The sequence below is a fragment of the Carettochelys insculpta genome, chromosome 13, assembly GCF_033958435.1.
Source record: "Carettochelys insculpta isolate YL-2023 chromosome 13, ASM3395843v1, whole genome shotgun sequence".
Classification (NCBI taxonomy): domain Eukaryota; kingdom Metazoa; phylum Chordata; order Testudines; family Carettochelyidae; genus Carettochelys; species Carettochelys insculpta.
In genome coordinates this window covers 22,088,840-22,110,719 of record NC_134149.1, presented here as the reverse complement: position 1 = coordinate 22,110,719, position 21,880 = coordinate 22,088,840, and the positions used below count along the sequence as shown (strand labels likewise).

The window sequence follows — 21,880 nt, the reverse complement described above, 5'->3', positions numbered from 1 at the left end:
AAAGGGTTGAAACTTGATGAGCAACACTATGCCTGATGCAAAAGAGAGACTAGAATACAGTTCTCACTCCTTCAGCAAACTTGGTTTCACGGTGTTAGCAGGAGCAAAAAGTAGTACTTTATTTTTGTCACTTAAACTAAACAAATATGAATGACTCTGAATACACAAAAGTTTAACTCCTCTGGAGTGAAGAGGTGCCATTTGTGTAGAGTTACACTTCAGAATAGAGCCCTCATTTAAGATTCTAATTTCCGTTAATTTCCTTAAAAATTAACGCCAAAAATTCATTAATAAGGTCATTCCCAACGGGCATACAGAGTAAGCATATGCCATTTGTGACTGAAAAAATTGTCATTAGCCTGACAGTACATGAAGGTTTGTTCCTTTTAATACAAAAAAGTGCATTAAGAGAACAGAGGAAGCTGTGTTATGGAATTATATCAAATTTTCATAAATCTCACAAAAGTTAAAGATGGGGAAAACCCGTTAAATCTTCTCTACTCTCCTGCTCTTACAGGATTTTTTTTCTTACGTTGTTGTTCTTTTTTTAAAAAATCACAAGGCAGGGGGATTCTTGGGTTTTCCACACTGGATTATGTTGTGTGCCATCTGTTTTAATTTTAAAATTAACATAAAACCACCTACAAATAGCTGCAAGGACAAATGATTTTCCTTTGTTTCACTGAAAGTTGTTGTACAAAAAAGGGTATTAAATTTTGATATGTCAGCCACTATCAGTGGGGATTTTTCCATTTTTGCTTCTGAAAAGAATTGGGTTTTTTTAATTGTGAACTCTACACTGAATTTTAACTTGCCCTTTTGTCAGAGAATGCAAGCTCATTTCCTTAGCCAACAAAAGTAAACATTGTTCTTAGTCACAATACCTGAAAGTTTTTGTTAATTGGGAGCAAGCCTGCCTTATGTACAAATCCAAATCACCACTGATTTTAATGAGTGATCATTAAACAGCTATTGTGGTTTTTCTGGCATGCACATGTGTGGTCTTTTCCATGTTGTTTGGATTGTGCTACTTCCTAAGAGCTATATTCAACATTTTTTGCTGCCAACTCTGCAGATGTGAAAGAACAAAAGTGGCAGTGAAACTGATGCATTTTTGGTGTACAGAATTGTAGGATGGAATGAAGCAAGATTTGGTGAGGGTATGCAGGGATTACTCATGTGCTGAGTAAAGCCCAAATCTTGAAGGTTTCTCTGAGAGTTGCTAGTGGCCTGGAAATAAACCTTCTAATCCTTTCTCAACAATCAAGATGGATGGTACGGGTTCAGGAAATGGGATTTTGCTTTAATGCTAACAAAGTTCCATAACTTCATATAGCAATCCATTTCTGAAAAGTGCTTACATTTCATATAGCAATCCACTTCTGAAAAGTGCTTACAGTGATAAGAATAATTTCTATTAAATTAACAATACCAGTGATATCCTTGATTGTAATTATTCTAGAATTTACTCAGCTGTTCCAGTGCCTACCATTAGAAGAACAGCTGTCAAATTAAATTTAATCTTATTAAAACCTAGTAATAGGAAAATGGTTTGCTAACGCTATGGAAAAATAAAAGCATTCTTTTTTAAATATCAAAACCGATTAATCAGTTGCTATTAACAATGTGTCACTTTTTTTTGAAGTTGCATATAAAAATATAAATTCTAATCTGAGTCCTAACCAGATATATTTCAGAAGAAATTTTTTTACCTTTATTCAGTTTCAAATTTAAGAGCACATGTGGAATATGTGTGTGTTCAACCAAGTTCCTGTTCAAATAATATGTTCATGTTCTGTCCGTCATGATTTTGCCTCCACAGATCCCACTGGAAGATCCCAAGTCCTGCCATTCAGCAGTTGGGCTCATTTCAGAACCACCTTTTTGGAGAATTTTTGTCTGTCACTATCTTGGTATTCTAAAATCCAGGGTGTAAGCTCCTCCACACCCCCACAGTTATGTGTCATTATCTCTTTCCATTAGCCTAAGTTGGGGCGGGCAAGATACCATCTGCCCTCCTGGTCCCCTGGTGGGGATGGGGAAAACTTTACTGAAACCAGACAGTGAGAGGTGTGGTGATTGGGCTGGGAGGGGAGGAAGCGTACAGCGTGTCCCACTCCTCTTCCCTTCTGTCCCCTGCAAGGTGCAGAGAGGCACATGTAGGGAGCCTCCAGCTGTTTTGAGCAGGCTTGGGGCTGCAGCAGGCAGGGAGCCTGTCTTGTGGTCCTGCTGGTGTGTTGGGTAAGAGCTGCCGCCTAGGTGAGTGCTTCCCAACCAGAGCCTGCTTTTGGCTCCCCATCCACCCCCCAACTCCCTGCCCCAAGTCACCACTCAGATCCTCCCATTGCCCAGGTCACAACTCCTTCCCAGACCCTGCTCTTCTCCTGCACCCCTTCCCCAAGCCAGAATTTTATCCTGCACCCCAATCCCTGGCTCCTGGTCACCACCCAAACACTCCGCACCTCCCTCCCAGACCCTGCACCATCGTCTACACTCTTGACTCAGGTCAGAATCATCTCCTGCATCCATACCTCCCCCCCTGTACTTTAATCCCCTACCCCATGTCACAACCCCCTCCTTTACCCATACACTCAGACACCACGCCCTCTCCTGCATCCCCATCTCCTATCCCAAGCTCTCTTCTGCACCTAATCTCCATCCTAGACCCCACCCCCAGAGAGAAGTTCAGCCCTTGACCACTTACCACTTGTAGAGACCCCCAATAAAAATACTGGCCACCCCTCACCTAGGTGGATAGAATTCTACAATCTGCTTGCATTGGGACTAGAGTTAAGTATTTAGTTAATTAAGTATTTATCTAATAGTAAGTTAAAAGAATTTGTGTGGACTTTGTTTAGATTTCATTTGCAGCTCAAGAAAGAGATTGTAGTTTAGGACTCCTTGCCCTGACAATGAGGAAGTCATGGATACTCAGGCACTTAAGAGCACTCCTTCAAGAGGTGTCTCAGAATTGTTGCATGATACCAGAAGGTACTTCTGGGTCTTTCCCCAGAAAATTCTCATATCTGTTTTAGAAGGATCTAGTTATTGGATTTTGGAAGACTCTTTGAGGCCTGAAGCTGGATGCAAAAGGGAAGATTTGCCTATAAGGAAAACAGGCAGATATTCTTGAATATGTGAAACATTCCCCAAATCCACATTTCAACTTCTAAAAATAGCAGAAAGCATAGGTGCAACAGATACCCAGTAATGTTTACTGGTCCTCTTGGTCCAGTACAGACTGATGAAGATTGGTTCTAATTATGAAAGCTGTCTTTCGCTGGAATAGTTTAGAAAGCTGCACAATTTACTCAGTGGTGGTCTACAATGACATGTTAAACCCTACAGCTAAGTCCCTGATTATGACCATTGTATTCCACATCATGTCTGGCTTTGTAATTCTGCAATCAGATTAATATTTTATATCACTGAAGCTGGGAAGTAACAGAAGCTGCTTTTTTTGAAATTTTTTTGAAGTGGGTTCTGGTGCAGAATAGTTTTTCACCTCCTCACTCGAGGGTGGAAGAGGTGTTTTTTTTTGTTTGTTTGTTTGTTTTTAACTGAAGAAACAGTCATCCATTGTGGTCCATCAGCTTCTTCTGCCTTACAGTGAAACAACAGTTTTGCCAGAAAGTCTAGAATCCATTTTAATTTTAATTTCCCTATTGGACAGATGCTCTCAGGCATTGCAGAATATGAGGTCTCTTGCCAGTTTGGCTATGTCTAGACTAGAGGGATTTGGCAGAAGTTTTTGTCAGAAGGTATCTTCTGACAAAACTTCAGTCAACAGATCACGGCCGGACCATCAAAGCTGATCAGAAGAGCGATCTGTTCTGTCGTCAGAGAGCTGTGGACTGCCTGAATGCTCTATCAGCAAAATGGACAACTGGAAGCACAGCAGACAGGGTTACCCTGTGTCCCAGAAGCCCTTTCTGTCAACAGAAGGTCCCCCAGAATGTCCAGACTGGCTTTTTGTCAACAGAGGTGTTCTTTCTCGTGGCGAGCAAGGTACAGCTGTCAACAGAAGTGCCACATCCTATTGAAATTTGGTCTTAGTGCCACTCAGGTTGTAACATTTAACTTTTTCTGATTTCTTGGTAGGCAGTAGTTTGCTTTCTGTAAGGCTGTCTCTACACTAGCTCCCAACTTTGAAGGGAGCATGGTAAGTAGGGTGCTGGGAGATTGTTAATTAAGTGCTGCAGTGCCTATGCAGCACTTACATTAAGTTAATTCTCCCCCGCGGCAACTTCGAACTGTTAAACTTCAAAGTGCCACCTTGTGTGTAGCTACAGCTAACCTCTGGGTACTTCAAAGTGCCTGGACTACTTCGAAGTCCCTTTACTCCCTTGAGTAGCCTGGGCACTTCAAAGTACCCGTGGGTTAGCCACGGCTATACACAAGCCAGCACTTAGAAATTTAACACTTCCAAATTGCTGCGGGTGAGAATTAGCTTAATTAAGTGCTGCATATGTAGCAGAGCACTTCATTAATAATCCCCCGGCACCCTACTTACCATGCCCCCTTCAAAGTTGGGAGCTAGTGTAGACACAGCCTAAGAAGAATTGTTAATGACCAGATCTTAGAAACTTACATTAAACAGTAACTGGTTGGGGCTGAGGGCTTCATGCTTTTGTTTCTCTGATCAGAGCAAAGTCAATGGATATTCACACCAATAACAGCTGTCAATTCAGCTGTCAGCTGTTTTTATTTGAACAGGAAGGGGCATCAGTCTTCTGTCTCTTAACAAGTAGTGCATTTGTGATACTAATGCAGTCATAAGCATACAAACTTCAACTTTAATTTTGGAAGTAAAGAACATTCTAGCAGATAAGTAGCACACGATCAAATCTTGCAAGGCATCTTCAAAAAGTTTAGCAAATTCCTTCTCTGACAGCTGTTACCTGGAAGTAGTTGCTTTACTCTGAATCAGAGTACAGTGTAGCCAATATACTATTTCAGGGTATTTGTGATCACAACTTGGTGTCCAAGGTTGTCACACTGAAGAAAAGAATGTACATGTGTCTCCTCTTATTAAAAGTTCTCAGGAATATTCAGCTATGAGGCCCGGGAGATTCTGGTTGGGCTCACCAGGTATTCTCACTTCCATTAGCTCTGCTCCTGCTTGCAGCCTTTTAACCCTGAGGGCTGTGCCATTAGCTAGATCATCATCAGAAACAGAGTCTTCAATGGCACAACTTCCTCGTACTAATTTTCATGTTGCTGATATCACGTAGTGGTAGTAGTAGTAGTAGGCATCCTTCAGTCTACATAGACTATGGATTGCGCCCTTCATAGTTCCATTTGGGATCATCATTTGCAGCGTCGACTATGACTGAAGGCCCACACGAGAGTGACAGTCCTTGCTGCATCTGTTACATGTGTAATGGGTGTCTGGCAGGTCCTTACTGTGCTTTCTGTGGTCTCGTTTCTCCTCTGCTAGCTGTCTGATCCTCATCTCACCCTTCTGAAGGCCCTTGTGTAGTTCCTGCCTCCATCTGCTGCGATTGTCTGCCAGTTCCTCCCAGCTGTCCAGCTCGATGTCTACCTCCCTGAGGTCCCTCTTGCAAACATCTTTGTAGCGCAGTTGGGGGCGTCCGGGAGGTCTTTTGCCAGAGGCTAGCTCTCCATACAGGATGTCTTTTGGGATCCTTCCATCATTCATCCTGTGGACGTGGCCAAGCCAGTGGAGCTGCCACTGCCTGAGGAGGATGTGCATGGTTGGGATTCCAGCTTGCTCAGGGACGGCAGTGTTGGTCACTCTGTCCTTCCATGATATTCCGGGGATGCACCTGAAGCAGCGCAAGTGGAAGACGTTCAGCCTCTTTTCCTGGCGGGCGTACAGGGTCCGAGACTTGCTGCCGTAAAGGAGGGCGCTGAGGATGCAGGCTCTGTAGACTTGCATTTTGGTGTGGGTGTACAACTTGATGTTGTTTCACACTCTCTTGCTGAGTCTGGACAGAGTTGTGGCTGCTTTTCCTATCCTCTTATTTAGCTCAGTCTCTAATGACAGGGTGTCAGTGATGGTGGACCCGAGGTAAACGAACTTGTGGACGACCTCTAACGTATAGTTGTCAGTGCCGATTGGTGGAGGTTCAGCAACGTCCTGACCAAGTACATTTGTCTTCTTTAGGCTGAGGTAAAGCTCGAAGTCCTTGCATGCTTTGGAGAACTGATCCAGCAGTTTCTGAAGCTGGTCTTCTGTGTGCGACACTACAGCAGCATCATCTGCGAACAGCATGTCTCTGATGAGGACTTCCCGCACCTTAGATTTAGCTTTCAGCCTTGCAAGATTAAACAGTTTCCCATCAGATCTTGTGTGCAAAAAGTGCCCTCTGTTGAAAATCCAAAGGCGGGCTTCAGGAGGAGTGCGAAGAAGATCCCGAACAAAGTCGGAGCAAGGACACATCCTTGTTTGACGCCACTCCTGATGCTGAAAACATCCGATAATGTGCCATCATATTGGATGGTTCCTCTCATGTCTTCGTGGAAAGACTGGATCATCTTGAGTAACTGTGGTGGACAGCCTATCTTGTGGAGCAGTTTGAACAGTCCATCCCTGCTGACCACATCGAAGGCCTTGGTCAGGTCGATGAAGGCAATATAGAGTGGCTTCCTCTGCTACCTGCATTTCTCATGCAGCTGCCTCAGAGAGAAGACCATGTCAATGGTAGATCTCTCTGCGTGGAATCCGCACTGTGATTCGGGATACACCCTCTCAGCAATCTTCTAGCGTCTGCTGAGGATGACGCGAGCAAACAGTTTACCAGTGATGCCTAGGAGGGAGATTCCATGGTAATTGTTGCAGTTGCTTCTGTCTCCTTTGTTCTTATACGAGGTTATGATGTTAGCGTCGCACATATCCTGTGGAACTTCTCCCTGTCTCCAGCACGGACACAGTAGCTCATATAGGGGTTCCAGGAGGGTGTCCATGGCACACTTGATTAGCTCTGGTGGTATACCATCCTGGCCTGGGGCCTTTCCTACTGCAATGCTGTCGATGGCTTTCTTCAGTTTGTCCACAGTTGGTTCCTGATCCAGTTTGTCCATTACTGGTAGGAGCTTGACGGCATTGAGGGCTGAATCAACCACAGTGTTCTCGCGTGAGTACAGCTCGAAGTAGTGCTCAACCCATCGCTCCATCTGTTTGGCTTTGTCAGTGATGACTTCACCAGATTTGGATTTCAGAGGTGCCATCTTGTTCTGGGTGGGTCCTAATGCCTTCTTGGTGCCCTCATTTGTTCCCCTGAGATTACCAGAGTCAGCACTGGTCTGGATGCTGCTGCATAGCTCGAGCCAGTAGTTGTTGGCACAGCACCTGGCTGTCTGCTGTACTGTTTTTCTGGCTGCTCTGAGTGCTTGCAGGGTACTCTGGCTCAGTGAGCGTTTGTACTCCAGGAGTGCAGTGTGCTTCCTTTCAATGGCTGGAATCATCTCATTGGAGTTAGCTTCGAACCAGTCATTTGTGTTTCTAGCTCTTCTTCCAAACACCGACACGGCTGTGTTGTAAATTGTATCCCTCAAATGCTGCCATCTGGATGTCACATCGGCACCCCCAGGGCTGCTGCACAGATTCTCCTTGAGGTTCTCTCTGAACTTTTCAGCACTCTCTGAGTTTGCTGTCTTTCTGGCATCAATGTGGGGCCTTCCAGTTGGTTTAGAGTGGTACAGCTTCTTGGGTCTCACCTTGAGTTTGGAGCAAACTAGAGAGTGATCTGTATCGCAGTTGGCACTATGATAGCTGCGTGTCAGAAGGACGTTTTTGAGGTTATCACATCTAGTGATGACCACGTCTAGTTGATGCCAGTGATTCAAACGTGGGTGTCTCCATGACACTCTGTGCTGTGGCTTGGTTTGGAAAAATGTGTTTTGTGATGCACAGATTGTGGTACGTGCAAAGTTTGAGAAGACGCTGTCCATTTTCATTCATTTTCTCCCACAACGAAGTGGCCTAAGCAGGAAGGCCATGAGTCACGATTGGCTCCAACTCTTGCATTGAAGTCACCCAAAATTTACAGTTGTTCATGAGCAGGTATTTGCGCTACGGCAGCACTAATCACGTCATAGAACTTGTCTTTCACTTCTGGTGTGGCGTACAGGGTTGGAGTGTAAGCGCTGATCAGGTGGACAGGACCGGTGCAAGTTTGAAGTATGACCTGAAGGAATCTTTCAGTGAATATGCAGCACTTCACTAGGCTAATTCTCCCCAGCAGCGACTTAGAAGTGTTGGCATGCATATAACCATGGGCACGTCAAAGTTTGACACTTCAGAGTTGCCGCAGAGAAGAATTAGCCTAATGAAGTGCTGCATATTCACTGCAGCACTTCATTAGTAGTCTCCCATCACCCTGGTTACCATGCCCTCTTTGAAGTTGGGGACAAGTGTAGACCCAGCCAAACTGATTTATTAGCAGTTGCAAGACCACACAAGAAGAAACTCCTAACTTACTGCAAGTATCATTTTTACCTTTTTAAAAAAAAATCAAGCACAAGGGATAAATGAACTTAACTTTCATACTAGTTTTATGAGCAATATTTATCAAGGCGTGTGAAGCTTTTTCATACCTAATAACTGTACCTTTATGTGGCTTGTGTTGTAATCCATGTAACCAATGAATAACAGAGCACATCTGCAGTGGCTTTAGGTTAAAGTTTGCCATTTCTGTTGTAGGTTGCTCCAGAAGAATTTAAGACTAGTATCAGCCGTGTGAATGCATGTTTAAAGAAGAACCTCCCCGTTAATGTAAAATGGCTGCTTTGCGGCTGTCTGTGTTGCTGCTGTACACTGGGTTGCAGCCTATGGCCTGTTGTTTGTCTTAACAAAAGAGTAAGTACATGTTCCAAAGTCTCATTGTGACCAAAAATTGACAACTGCTACTAATGTTCAATACTTTTTACATAACAGTACCTTCCTTTATTCTGAAACTTACTTCTGTATGCCCAGCTGCCATCATAAGTCTCCCTTTTTAACTGGTTAGCTGTTAAGCTTCAACATAAATGGAAAATAGTGAAATAAATAAATTAAACATTGTTTACTTTATATATATATATATAGTTAATAACAGAAGGAGCCATGTTAGTCTATATAGTATCTAAACAAAAAAGCAGTCAAGTAGCACTTTAAAGACTAACAAAATAATTTATTAGGTGAGCTTTCGTGGGACAGACCCACTTCTTCACACCATAGCTATACCAGAACAGACTCAATATTTAAGGCATAGAGAACCAAAACAGTAATCAAAGTTGACAACTCAGAAAAAAAATTATCAAGGTGAGCAAATCAGAAAGCAGAGGGGCAGGAAGTCAAGAATTAGATTAAGCCAAGTATGCCAAAGAGCCCCTATAATGTCCCAGAAAGTTTGCATCCCGGTTCAAACCACGTGTTAATGTGTCGAATTTGAATATGAAAAAGAGTTCAGCAGCTTCTCTTTGTAAAGCAGACTGGAAATTTCTGGGACATTATAGGGGCTCTTTGGCATACTTGGCTTAATCTAATTCTTGACTCCCCCCCGCCCCTTTGCTCTCTGATTTGCTCACCTTGATAATTGTTTTGGTTTTTTTTTTCTGATTTGTCAACTTTGATTACTGTTTTGGTTCTCTGTGCCTTCAATATTGAATCTGTTCTGGTATGGCTATGGTGTGAAGAAGTGGGTCTGTCCCACGAAAGCTCACCTAATAAATTATTTTGTGAGTCTTTAAAGTGCTGCTTGACTGCTTTTTTGTTTTGATGTTAATAACAGTGAGTTTTGCTGGCATAGCAGTTAATTAGCCAAAGAACAGCCTAAAGAGACTGAAATCTTCCAGCCTCTCTCCTTTTTTCCCAGGCACGGATTTCTAAAATGTTGAAGTTATTCCACTTTGTACCTTTAAAACATTCTGGACTTGGAGGTTAGCTAACACATTTTATTCTACTTTTGTTGTTAATAGCAGTCCTCTACCCCCATGGTAATAGCTCCTTTGTAATAATGTCCAGTAATTGACATATCGGAGATCCATAAATATTATGTAACATTCTGCAGTACAGATGGTGGTAAGCTTGGATTTATCCACAAATTAAACAAACAGTACACAGATGTATCAGAAGCAGAGCAAATATTTTTGGCCATGAATAAGAATGCATCCTCAATGTGATGTGTAAGTTCTACAGCAGAAACGTACTTTAAATCCTAATGGAGGACCTTGAGTTGACACCTCTTACAAATCACTGTTACAGTATAAAGCAAATGAATTGGCACATGTCAAAAGAGAAAACTATAAAGCCTACATAGTCAACATGTTACATAAGAAGTGGTGTGTGCTCTTTTACAGAAGATTATAAACCAATTCATGAGCATGCACAATAATCTAGATAATTTAAATATATATAACCTAATCTGTAAAAGTTATTAATTTATAACAAAATACGTTAGCAGAATGCTCAAGACATGACCCTCGTACAGCAGAATATGCTATAAGGCAGGTCCCCCTTTAAAAATACTAACAATATTTAAACTTAAATTTCCATACTGAGAGAAACTACTTGACCACCATTTCTTATACAAGAAATAACTGGAAAAAAGTATAAACATGCCAAAGACACAGCCAACTTTTTCTTTTAATAACTGAAAATTAGTTCAATCGTATATAAAGTTGGTATGCGAGTGGAAAAATCTGCTTATCAAATATAATGGTATAATCTTTTGTTACAGGTAAAAATGGAATTCGTTTTAATAATGCACAAACAACATGGCCACAACAGATTTAGCTAGTTGGATTTCTACTTTTCTATTTAACTTCAAAGTTGAAATTTAAGATTCCTGCAAGTCAGTATTTGTGGGCCTTTTACACCCTTACTGCGCTCTTTGTAAACCTGTGTACGTTTTACATTTTATTAAAGGAAGAAATAGTTCATTCCTTCATCCATTTGTTACTTTCCTACTTCCATACAATAAATCCTCAAGTTATGCGGGTTGCATTCCTGCAACTCCTGCATAACTGAAATTTTTGTGCAAGTCGAGGGGAGACAGGAACCAGGCTGTAACCTGGTTCCTGGCTCCCCTGGGACTGTTGGAGTCGGGAAACTGACCAGCCCATGAGGGCTCATCAGTTTGCTGGCTCCCAGAGTGGCGGAGAGCCGAGAACCAAGAGCTTGTGGGACCCGGGAAACTGACTAGCCTATGGCTCCCCTCCCCTTGCAGCAGCCTTGGTCAGTTTTCTGGCTCCAGCCAGTGGAGGGGAGCCGGGACCTGGGGCAGCATGGCTCCCAGCTCCCCTCCATTCCTTGGAGCCAGGAAACTAAGCAGGGCTTCTACAAGCAGAGGGGACCAGGAAACTGTTCCTATCAGGGGCAGCAGTCTTGTTAACCTGAGACATGCAACTTGGTTGCACATCTCTCAAGGGTATACTGTATCAGGATTTTTCCTTGCAAATTGAAGCTGTTACAGACGGTCAAAAGATTGGTCCATGTCTCCCATTGTCTAGTTTTGTTTCTCTGTCTAGCGAGCTAACTGAAAAGGATGGTGCACTAAACTCCACCCAACAAAAGCCTAAAGGTGGCACTATATGAGAGCAAAGTGGTTTGACAGCTCCTTTAATACGTTCATGAAAGTTACAATAATGGAGCTGCTTGGAGTGAAGCAGAATGTAGGCAGGCATTTTCCCATGTCCCCATGTTTCAGTTGATATTAATTCCATGCTGCATCCCATAATATGATTTTTGGGGTATTCCATAAGCAGAGGGAACCAAAATGTTTCAGATTTTCTTTTAGAAGTCGCATCTACAGGTCCCCCTTTCAGAAATTAGGAAGAAGTGTTCTTTTGAAAGCAGGGTTTTCTTTTGAAGGAACCCCATCCACACGGCTGCTTTGGCTTCCAAAAATGGCTCTTCAGGAAGCTAGATCATGTGGGAATATGCAAGTGAGGCATGACATATCTAAATTTGTGTCATTTGCATTTCTAGTCAGCCACATTTGCATGTCCCTTTCAAAAGGGAGGGGCTGTGTAGACACAGCTGTAATGAGGCCATACTTCTGCTGGGGTGTGCAAGGAGACAATGCATTTAATGTTGGACCTCATAAGTGTTCATCCCTGTTCCCAAGATTAAAAAGCATAGTGCTTTAACCCACTGGCCTGCTCTCATGCAGCTGGCTCTTCCTCGAGTGCCGTTCCATGGCAGGATACAGCACAACAGCTACATCTGCCTCACTTTCCCTCCTTCACTGGTCCACAGAGATGATCTCAAGAACTCTAACTAGGCTGTCTATAGTCAAAATTTAGTGTCATCTTTGTCAGTCAGGGGCATAAAGGAAAACACACATCCTTGTGCAATCTAGCTATGCCTCCAAAAGAAAAAACAAACAAACAAACCCCAAACCAGTGTAGGCACAGCTGTGGTGATATTAGAGTGATTCTGTTAGCACAGATAACATTGTTTGGGGAGGTGACATTCCTACACCTGCGGGAAAAACTCCTTCTGTCAGCCTACATACTATGCTGGGGGGCTATGCCATCTTATGTGCTCTAGTGTAGCAGAGCCTTATCAAATCCAGGGGTGGGCAATAAGCAACCTGCAGGTGGGTTGCAATTCACCAAGGTTAGACTCTGAGAGGTTACCAAATGATTTTTTACATTCATGTCTGCAAGTACAGCCACTTGTAGCCCCCCTGGCCACGGATCAATGTTCCCAGCCACTTGGAGTTGCAAGCATCTGTATCTGCCAGCAGGCAGGTAAATAAAGTACATGGTGGCCGACCAGAGGCTAAACCTGATGAACCACGTCTTGCCTGCAAGCTAACTATGGATCACCCCAGTCTATTCAAATACAATTTTTGTCCATGTATCTCAGTGCTTCCCGACTTGGACAATGCAAAAGGGCATGGAACTGCCTGTTGCTGTTACTGTGGCAGGGGTAGCAGCCAAAACCATTGGCCCTTTAAATCACTGCTAGAGCACCACACGGCATGCCCTGGGCAGTATTTGGGGCGAGGGGGACATTGCAGTCCAAGCAGCACTTATGTCTCGCTGCTCCCATCCTGTCCCTTCTGCCTGAGGCTCTGCCCCTTCTGGTGCCTGGAGCAGCACCCCCTGCCTTGCCCAGGAGTCCAGCAAGGCTGCTGGCCCCACTGACAATGGCATAACAAAATCCCATGGGTTGGAGTTTGACCTACATCAACTGGAACAAAATGCAAACTTAAAAAATGAGAGCAGTTTAATAATAAGGAAAATTTATCAAGGAAAGTGATGGATTTTTCCCCACTTGAAGTCTTTAAATCAAGACTGGATGTCTTTGTAAAAGAAATGTTCTATCTCAACCACAGTTACTGGGTTTGACACAAATTACTGGGTGAAATTCTATGGAGTGTGATACACATGGATCAGACTAGATCACAGCCCTTGTGGCCTTGAATTCTATAGATGTCTTGTCTCCTCCTCTTTCACCTTACTGGTGAAATAGTTTGACTATTTAAAAAAATGAATTTTCCATTTGGCAATCCAAGCAACTGTTTTGAAGTTTACTTTTGTAAACTCCATATTGTAGGTCCCGTGCCTATGTGTGTTCTGTTCCCTGTACTTGTGACTCTCATAGTGTTTAAAAAAGTCCCTTGTTCTGGTGGAATATAACTGCCATGGAAAGTCTGAACTGGTGGCAAGACAGGTGATCTGTTAGGTACCTGTGGCCAGTCCCTTAGAGGATTTTGAATGTCAGAACTTAGATCTTAAATTGGATTCTACGTATTGGGAGCCAGTGCAGGGAGTAGACTGTCAGGATGATACATTCAGGCCGTGTCTACATGTGCCCCAAACTTCGAAATGGCCATGCAAATGGCCATTTCGAAGTTTACTAATGAAGCACTGAAATGCATATTCAGCGCTTCATTAGCATGCGGACGGCAGCGACGCTTCGAAATTGACGCGCCTTGCCGCCGCGCGGCGCATCCAGACGGGGCTCCTTTTCGAAAGGACGCCACCTACTTCGAAGTCCCCTTATTCCCATGAGCTGGGAATGCCCTTTTGCATTTCGAAGTTTACTAATGAAGCGCTGAAATGCATATTCAGCGCTTCATTAGCATGCGGGCGGCAGCGACGCTTCGAAATTGACGCGCCTTGCCGCCGCGCGGCGCGTCCAGACGGGGCTCCTTTTCGAAAGGAAAGTCCCCTTATTAGGGGACTTCGAAGTAGGTGGCGTCCTTTCGAAAAGGAGCCCCGTCTGGACGCGCCGCGCGGCGGCAAGGCGCGTCAATTTCGAAGCGTCGCTGCCGCCCGCATGCTAATGAAGCGCTGAATATGCATTTCAGCGCTTCATTAGTAAACTTCGAAATGCAAAAGGGCATTCCCAGCTCATGGGAATAAGGGGACTTCGAAGTAGGTGGCGTCCTTTCGAAAAGGAGCCCCGTCTGGACGCGCCGCGCGGCGGCAAGGCGCGTCAATTTCGAAGCGTCGCTGCCGTCCGCATGCTAATGAAGCGCTGAATATGCATTTCAGCGCTTCATTAGTAAACTTCGAAATGGCCATTTGCATGGCCATTTCGAAGTTTGGGGCACATGTAGACGTAGCCTCAGAGTCCTATGTTGCTAAGCATGCAGATGCTGAGTCTTGCAGATGCTGGAACTTTTTTCAACATGCATAGTTTCATTCCTACATACGTAACAGAGAGGGAGCCGTGCTAGTCTATATACTATCAAAACAAAAAAGCAGTCAAGTAGCACTTTAAAGACTAGCAAAATAATTTGTTAGGTCACCTAATAAATTATTTTGCTAGTCTTTAAAGTGCTACTTGACTGCTGTTTTATTCCTAGATGTGAGCTACATAGTGGACCCCACAGGTTGCAACTGTGTAGATCACCGTGACCAGGTTGCATGGGTTGTAATCTTTTGACCAGTAACAGATGCAAGATGGAGATTTGCTGACTTAACATTTTGGGCACAAAGTAGCTGAGTCCACAATTACTTGAAAATTGTACGGCTGAAAAAGGTATTTGGAATAATGGAACTTCTCAGTCTTTATAGAGAAATCACAGTCCATAATTCTGATGAGACACCCCTACTCTCCTACCAGTACAATCTGGCGGCAGCTACACTGGCCCCCACCTTTTGGAAAGGGCATGGTAATGAGCACCTCATTAGCATAATGAAGGCATGCGCGTTTCAAAAGTGCTGCTTTTGAAACGCACGCTGCTTATGGAAACCGGCCTTTTGAAAGGGGCCCCCTGACTTCGAAAGCCCCTTCTTCCCATTTGGTTTTGGGAAAAGGGGCTTTCAAAGTCTGGGGGGGGGGCCCTTTTGAAAGGCCCGTCTCCCCCCAGGAAGCACACCTTTCAAAAGCAGCACTTTTGAAATGCATGGGGCCACCATTATGCTAATGAGGTGCTGCATATTCATGTAAGTGCCTCATTAGCATCTTCCAAAGTGGCTCATTACCATGCCCCTTCTGAAAGGTGAGGGCTAGTGTAGCCACAGCTTCTGTGCTTGAGACAAGTGGAATAAAGAAGGCAAGACTTCTCCAAGGTGAATTTTTTTTTCTTTGCTTAGTTACCCTTTCTTAAAATGTATGTTGCCACTTTAAAAGTGATTCTTGAGAGCAGCAATATAACTCTTAAGACCTTTGGGAATAAGACTAGCATCTGAGCTATTTCTAATAATTGGCTTTCTTTCCTAGACTAGAAGATCAATTCAGAAGTTGCTAGAATGGGAAAATAATAGACTGTATCATAAGGTAAGAAATATTAAGGACTAGACTCTATAAATATCGCACTTTTATTTAGAATTAATAAAATTGTATAGTAGGAATACAGGAATTTACAATTTAGAAGATATTGCATTTGGAATACAGGAATGCTAACTGGAATTAAAATACTAAATTCAACACCCAAACAGATACTGCTGAAGCTTATATTATGTTGTTGACAAGAAATAATGCAATAGTACACCTTTAATTTTCTTAGCTTGGTTTGCACTGGAAGCTGAGTAAAAGGAAATGTGAAACTAGCAATATGATGGAATATGTAAGTATTATTTTTGTTACATTTTTAGAACCTTTCACTACAGTGTGATTCAGTAGTTCAAATGTCAGTAATCACCAGACTCTTTACCCTTCAGTCTCCTTATAAGTAATTTTTTTCTCAGCTAATGTTCCCACAACCTTTGGAAAGTCGCCATATGTGTCACTCACTGCAGAAACTCTTGGCTAGTAGAATGACTCAGTTTCATTTTGATACACAAAGATGATGATAAACCACAGGCAGAAGCTGCCCTTCTTAAAACTAAGACTTTGTCATCTGAAAACAGGGTTTTTCCTTTATAACATTGTCTGCTCAGAGCCTAACTATAAAAGATCTTTGTTGAATAGTAGACAACAGTTCAGGAGCCCTCTGAAGTCTTATTTGTCATGGTGACATTACAGATTCCTTAGCACTCCCTCAGTTCCTCTCCACCTATTAAACAGCCACTGAACCAGCCTATCCTTTTTTACATTATTCAGGTAACTGTAAATAACTCACAAGCAGCCAGCATAGCCTAGATTTAGAAGTGTTTAACTTTTGTAGTTTTTTGGCTAATTCATCTTTTTTTTTTTTTTTGCTTTGCGTTTACCTAGGAGGAGGCAATAGTATGTGGGCCAGATGTGGTTTGCCAGGGTTCATCACTCACAGGCTGCCAGATGCTTTGTTTACCTGTGCAACTGCAGGTGCAATTGCTTGCAGCTCTGATTGGCTGCAGTTCACCTTTTCCAGCCATTGGGAGCTGTGGAAAGTGGTGGCCTGGCCCACGTCACTAAACTATAGATCTTAGCAAGGATATGAAGCAACGAATAAAACATAATTTGCAGTAACCTTATACATCTGTAAAAGGTATTGCTAGTAGAAAAGAGTAGGATTATAATGTGTGAGAGCTTGTAACTGTGGCCTAGCATATAGTGGAATGCATGAACAGCTCATGCTCTAGACAGAGACTGGCTACAAATCAGTAGGTCAATCTCAGGCATTGGCTACACTAACCCTTGCCAGTGATCTACTTCCACTGTGCAAATAGCGTAGCTGAAGTTGACCTATTCACTGTGGCGTCTGGCAAGTGGTAAGGTCGGCAGAGGCTGCTCTGTCGCCAACACTGGCTATTTTTATTTTGGTGAAGTACCAGCATTGACACGAGAGCACTTGGAAATTGATTTATCACATCTAAGCAAATGTGATAAATCAAAGGCCAGTGGATCAATCATTGTAGTGTCAGTCCTCGGCTTAGTGTAAACACACTTGTAGCATGTGGTATGATATAGTAAGTGTAAATATGTGCATAAATTGATTCATGATTATGTATTTTGCATATGTGATATACCTTGTACCAACCCTACCTTCAACCATGATCAGCTCAAGTGTAGTTTGAATGTATGCCAATATGAACCCCTCAGTGGGTGGAGCTGAACTGAGTTTTTGGATTCAACAATACGCGCTAAAGTGTTCTCCCACACCTTGATGAGGTATTCTGGATAAGGTGGAAAAGGTTATGGAAGGAATGCCTTTGCATACAAGATCCTTTACAATGAGACCCAGGGTGAGAGAGAGAGAGAGAGAGAGAAGAGTGTGTGTGTGTGTGTGTGTGTGTAAATATTGATAACACAAGTCTGGATGGTATAAGTTCCATGCATGTGAAATCTAGTAGCAAGCACATGGCAATAAATGTGTATACAATTGCACTGACATCCTAAAGAATTAATCAGTTTGGTTAATATGTTTGTATTTTTTCTTTTTCAACAGGTAATACTAATAGAATTCTTACCAAAATATCCCATATTTCGACCTGATTGAGGAGCAGTATTCAGTCTTTCATGTTACCTGCCATTTCCTACTCTTAGTGCCTTGTAGATGATTTTGGAAAGAAGATGGTCTACTTTGCTGTGACTTAAAATGTTATTTGGTAGAATATCTTCCTTGCTATGTTGTTTTCTTTTGTTTCAGAAGAGAACAATTTGCACATTTTTATGTTAAATGAGGCTTCTATGTTGCACTCTGAATTTTTAACAATAAGAAATATAGTTGCCACTAAGAAGCTAACATCAGTGCTGCTTAAAACTTGTCTGAGCATGCTGCCTTATTAATTTCCATATTTGCTGTTTCCACATGTACATCCTAACACTACATCATACTGTGTTTCATTCTAAAATCCCATTTCTATAAATCCTCAACAGAAACATCCAAGTAAGCGTCTGATAGTTAGCAATGACTTTATATAACTTGCTTGCATAGGACTTGCTATTAACAGCACTGGTTTTGTCCTGCACTTTGAAAAATCATCACTTACATTAGAGGGTTAATTATTTTACCATCTGTGGATTTGTAAATAGTGCCTCAATGCATAATGTAAAGTGTGGTATGCCAAGGTTTACAGAATGTAATGTAGCTCTGATTGTATTGCCAACAGTTCTACATAGATCTATTAATGACATTTATTAGCATCCTGATTATAGGGACTCATTCATATGCCATTCTTATGGTAAAGCCATAATGAGTTTGTGCATACTATCAGGTGTAAGGCTCAGATGCACTTTGTTAGTGAATGGATGAAAAATGAATAACATTTCTGTGTTTCTTTGGAGGATTTTCTGGTGTCTTGTTTAGCACCTGAAATAAGGAAGCTTAAGTATTCTCATCCTTTAGAAAAGTTGCATTTGTGGAGAAGACTGCAAATAATATATTATCAGATCATCTTAAAAGCCTGTTTCCAAGACACAAATATGCAGAAGTCAGGAAAATATGTAGGTTTAAAAAAAAAAAAAAAAGCAAAGAAGCAAATTTAAAGCAATTGGACTGAATTGTAACTAAAACCACCTACTTGGGACAGGTAATCAAGACAAAGAATTAAACCTGTTATTTTTATAGCACTGTGGTACCTGATATTACTTTTTACACAGTAAGCAGTTCATTAAAACTACATCCTTTCCAGTGTGAAAAAGATCATCATGCATGCTGTCAAAAACAGAATAATAGGAACCATAAAACAATCATTTTGATGCAAGTCATGATGAGTTATTTGCCTCAAGGACTTTATCATAATTTTTTTATCCAGGCACTGCTTAGTTATTTGTGATGCTGTATGATGCCTACAATTTTCATTTCCTGTTGAGTTTAGACTTCCCTGTGAAATGTTAATCCATACTGAAAAGGGATGGTACAAATCCTTGTTGGAACAGAAGAAAGCATTTGTTAAACCATTGCATTTAAATACCGGCAGTTGTCGTGATTTCTAGCAGCCTTTCGTGACAGTAGTGAGGGACGGAGACAGCCACATAGTCTTCAGTCAGATTCTTCATGCATTTTGTTGCTATGCTGATGAGCAAGAAATTCCTGTACTTGTGGTGTAATTTCCAAACAGTTACCAAGATGATTCAAGCTGAGAAATCTGAATGCTGAAATGGATTGTCAGCTTAATAGACTGGCTTCAGTTTACATTAGTAGATCAGTATCCGCTAACTGCATTTTAAAACACTAGAATGTAAGTACTTTAAAAAGTCTAAAATAGTGTTTGACTATAACATTAGCTGCATCTTACAGATAAACTTTTTATCACAGAACTATACATAGTGCCATATTATACTGAGATGTGTCTAAGGGTGTCAAGCAGAGAAAATGCTTAAAAACTCACAAAATAGAATTGAAATAGCATGCTTAATTTTATATTCTATGTTTAAAACAGGATTCTGGGCAGCTAATGTTGCTCATAAAAGAATAATTGTCAATGTTTTTGATACCTTAAAACCTTAAGTAGTAGATGCTTCTTACTGGTATGCTAGAGGTTGTTAATAATTATTCCCTCTCAGTTTTGTTAACCAACAGCCCAGAAACTACACCAGTCTCCCTATTTCTTTTCTTCCTCTGAGTGACAATATTTTCCAAATGTTCCTGTGCAGCTGAGGGGACAAAAACAGCCAATGAAAGCTTGATGTTACCAGTAGTAGTGAATACTAAACACTCCTTACTCTCACACCTATTAGCAATTCTCCCCTTTAGAGACAAGTCTGTCTGACCTTAGGATATGCAGGTCAGAAGTGTTCCATCTGATTCAGAACACATTTTTATGAAACACTGCATCAGGCTGAGAGAAAATACAATCAATTCTCCCCAGTTAGACTGTATGTCATTAATTTAAAAAACTTGCACTGGTACCTGTAGAAAAATGACACATTTAAAATATAAATTGTGTAGATTTTTAAAATGTCACACTACAAATTATTTAGTCTTCACTCCCATTAAACTTTAATTAAGAAATGGTCACCTAAATTCTGCCTAACTATGTGACAATACTAGCTTATGGCCATGAGCATGAGAGCCAAAACAGCAGATTAAGGCAAACTGTCTGAATAAAGACAAGGCAATTTTGGATTGTGCTATAAGCACCAGCATGAAATACTTTCTGAATTAAAATGACATTTTTTTCATTTCAAGATAAAAATAGTCACATGTTTCTTTAAGCTGTGGGCAGCATTTTGCCTACAGGTTCTATTTTGGCTATCATTTTCTTTAGTATATGAACATTCATCTGATAGTTGTCTATCTTACAAAAATCTATATGACCTTAAGAGCTGTAAGTAAATATTAATTTGTAAAAACCCATTCATAATGAGTTATTGTTAATCAGAGAGGGTCCCTAGCAGTCCAACAAATAGCAGCGGTAACAAAGCTTATTGCAAATGGAAAGGAAAGTGCCTTGACTGACTCAAATGAAAGAGAAAATACTGTGCAGAGGACAGAGAAAAGGGAACCAGTTTAAGTGAATATCTGTAAACTTAATATGCCATACATTTCCTAAAAAGCAAGTCTGGAAACATAGTTTACTTAAGTCTAGTGTGAAGTTTTTCACAATACTTCGATCATGATTTTCTTTTCCAGATTTCTGCATTAGGAAGTGTTAGAATATTGGCAGAGAAGGAAAACTCCCATCTACCGGCTTTAAAATTACTTTTTTTGCGACTAGTTTTATGATGGCATAAAGAAGTATTAAAATGTATATGAACATGTGTAGAAAGTTTAGATTTGATTATGTATGACACTAGAAAAAATACATTTTTTGCTAAATTTAATGTAGTCTTTTTAAAATTCATATGCTCATCTTGGTAAGTACAGAAATCTGTATGCAAAAATATGAATATGCATATCAGTGTCTCCTTACATCAGTTGACTAATTTACCTATAAACAATAGCATTCAAGCAATAAAAATGGCAAACAATTAATATTCAGTGTAAATAATTCTGACCATTTTAGTAAACAATGTTGTGTGATATTCCTGTTCTGCAATTTTGTTTTTGTTTTCTGTGTTTGCTGTTTTTATAAAGCTGAAATATCATTTGTAACTCATCAGAAATCTGTTGTTGTTTAAGTTGTATGAAAGGATTTTTAATTGAGTCCTTAACATTTTTATTCTGTTTACAAGTAAATAGCCACTTTTTTTGAATAGGACCTCACACCTGGAAGTTTTTTAATAAAATCATAAATAAGCTTTGTCTCTACAATTTACTGCATTGACCTGTGTCATTAAAGAAGCTGGAAGTCACTTGTTAGTGGCTGTCTACATATACCCCTCCCTTTTGAAAGGGGCATGTAAATGAGACAGATTGGAAATGTTTAATGAGGCTTTGATATAAATATTCAGTGCCTCATTAGCATACCAGCACCCAGTTGTGCTTCAAAAGTGCTGCTTTCGAAATGCAAACTGGCCATGTAGACGCAGGTGCTTCAAACAAAAACCTGGACTTTGAAATTCCCTTATTCCCAATTCATTTTGGGAATAAGGGACTTTTGAAGTCTGGGGTTTATATTGAGGCACGCATGTCTACATGGCCAATTTGTGTTTCGAAAGCAGCTCTTTTGAAGCGTGATTGGCAGCCATTAAGATAATGTAGCGCTGAATATTCATATCAGC

At 41.3% G+C, this 21,880-nt stretch overlaps 1 protein-coding gene across 1 annotated transcript in view; it reads left to right on the top strand.

Annotated features, from left to right (window-relative positions):
* CHIC1 (cysteine rich hydrophobic domain 1) overlaps positions 1-21,463 on the top strand; it is a 35,680-nt gene extending 14,217 nt beyond the window's left edge. The window contains exons 3-6 of the mRNA XM_075008037.1: positions 8,669-8,824; positions 15,632-15,688; positions 15,918-15,977; positions 17,721-21,463. Of these exons, the coding sequence (XP_074864138.1) occupies positions 8,669-8,824; positions 15,632-15,688; positions 15,918-15,977; positions 17,721-17,771 (324 nt within the window). The 3' untranslated portion in view covers positions 17,772-21,463. The remainder of the gene's footprint in view (positions 1-8,668; positions 8,825-15,631; positions 15,689-15,917; positions 15,978-17,720) is intronic.
* Positions 21,464-21,880: the final 417 nt, after the last annotated feature.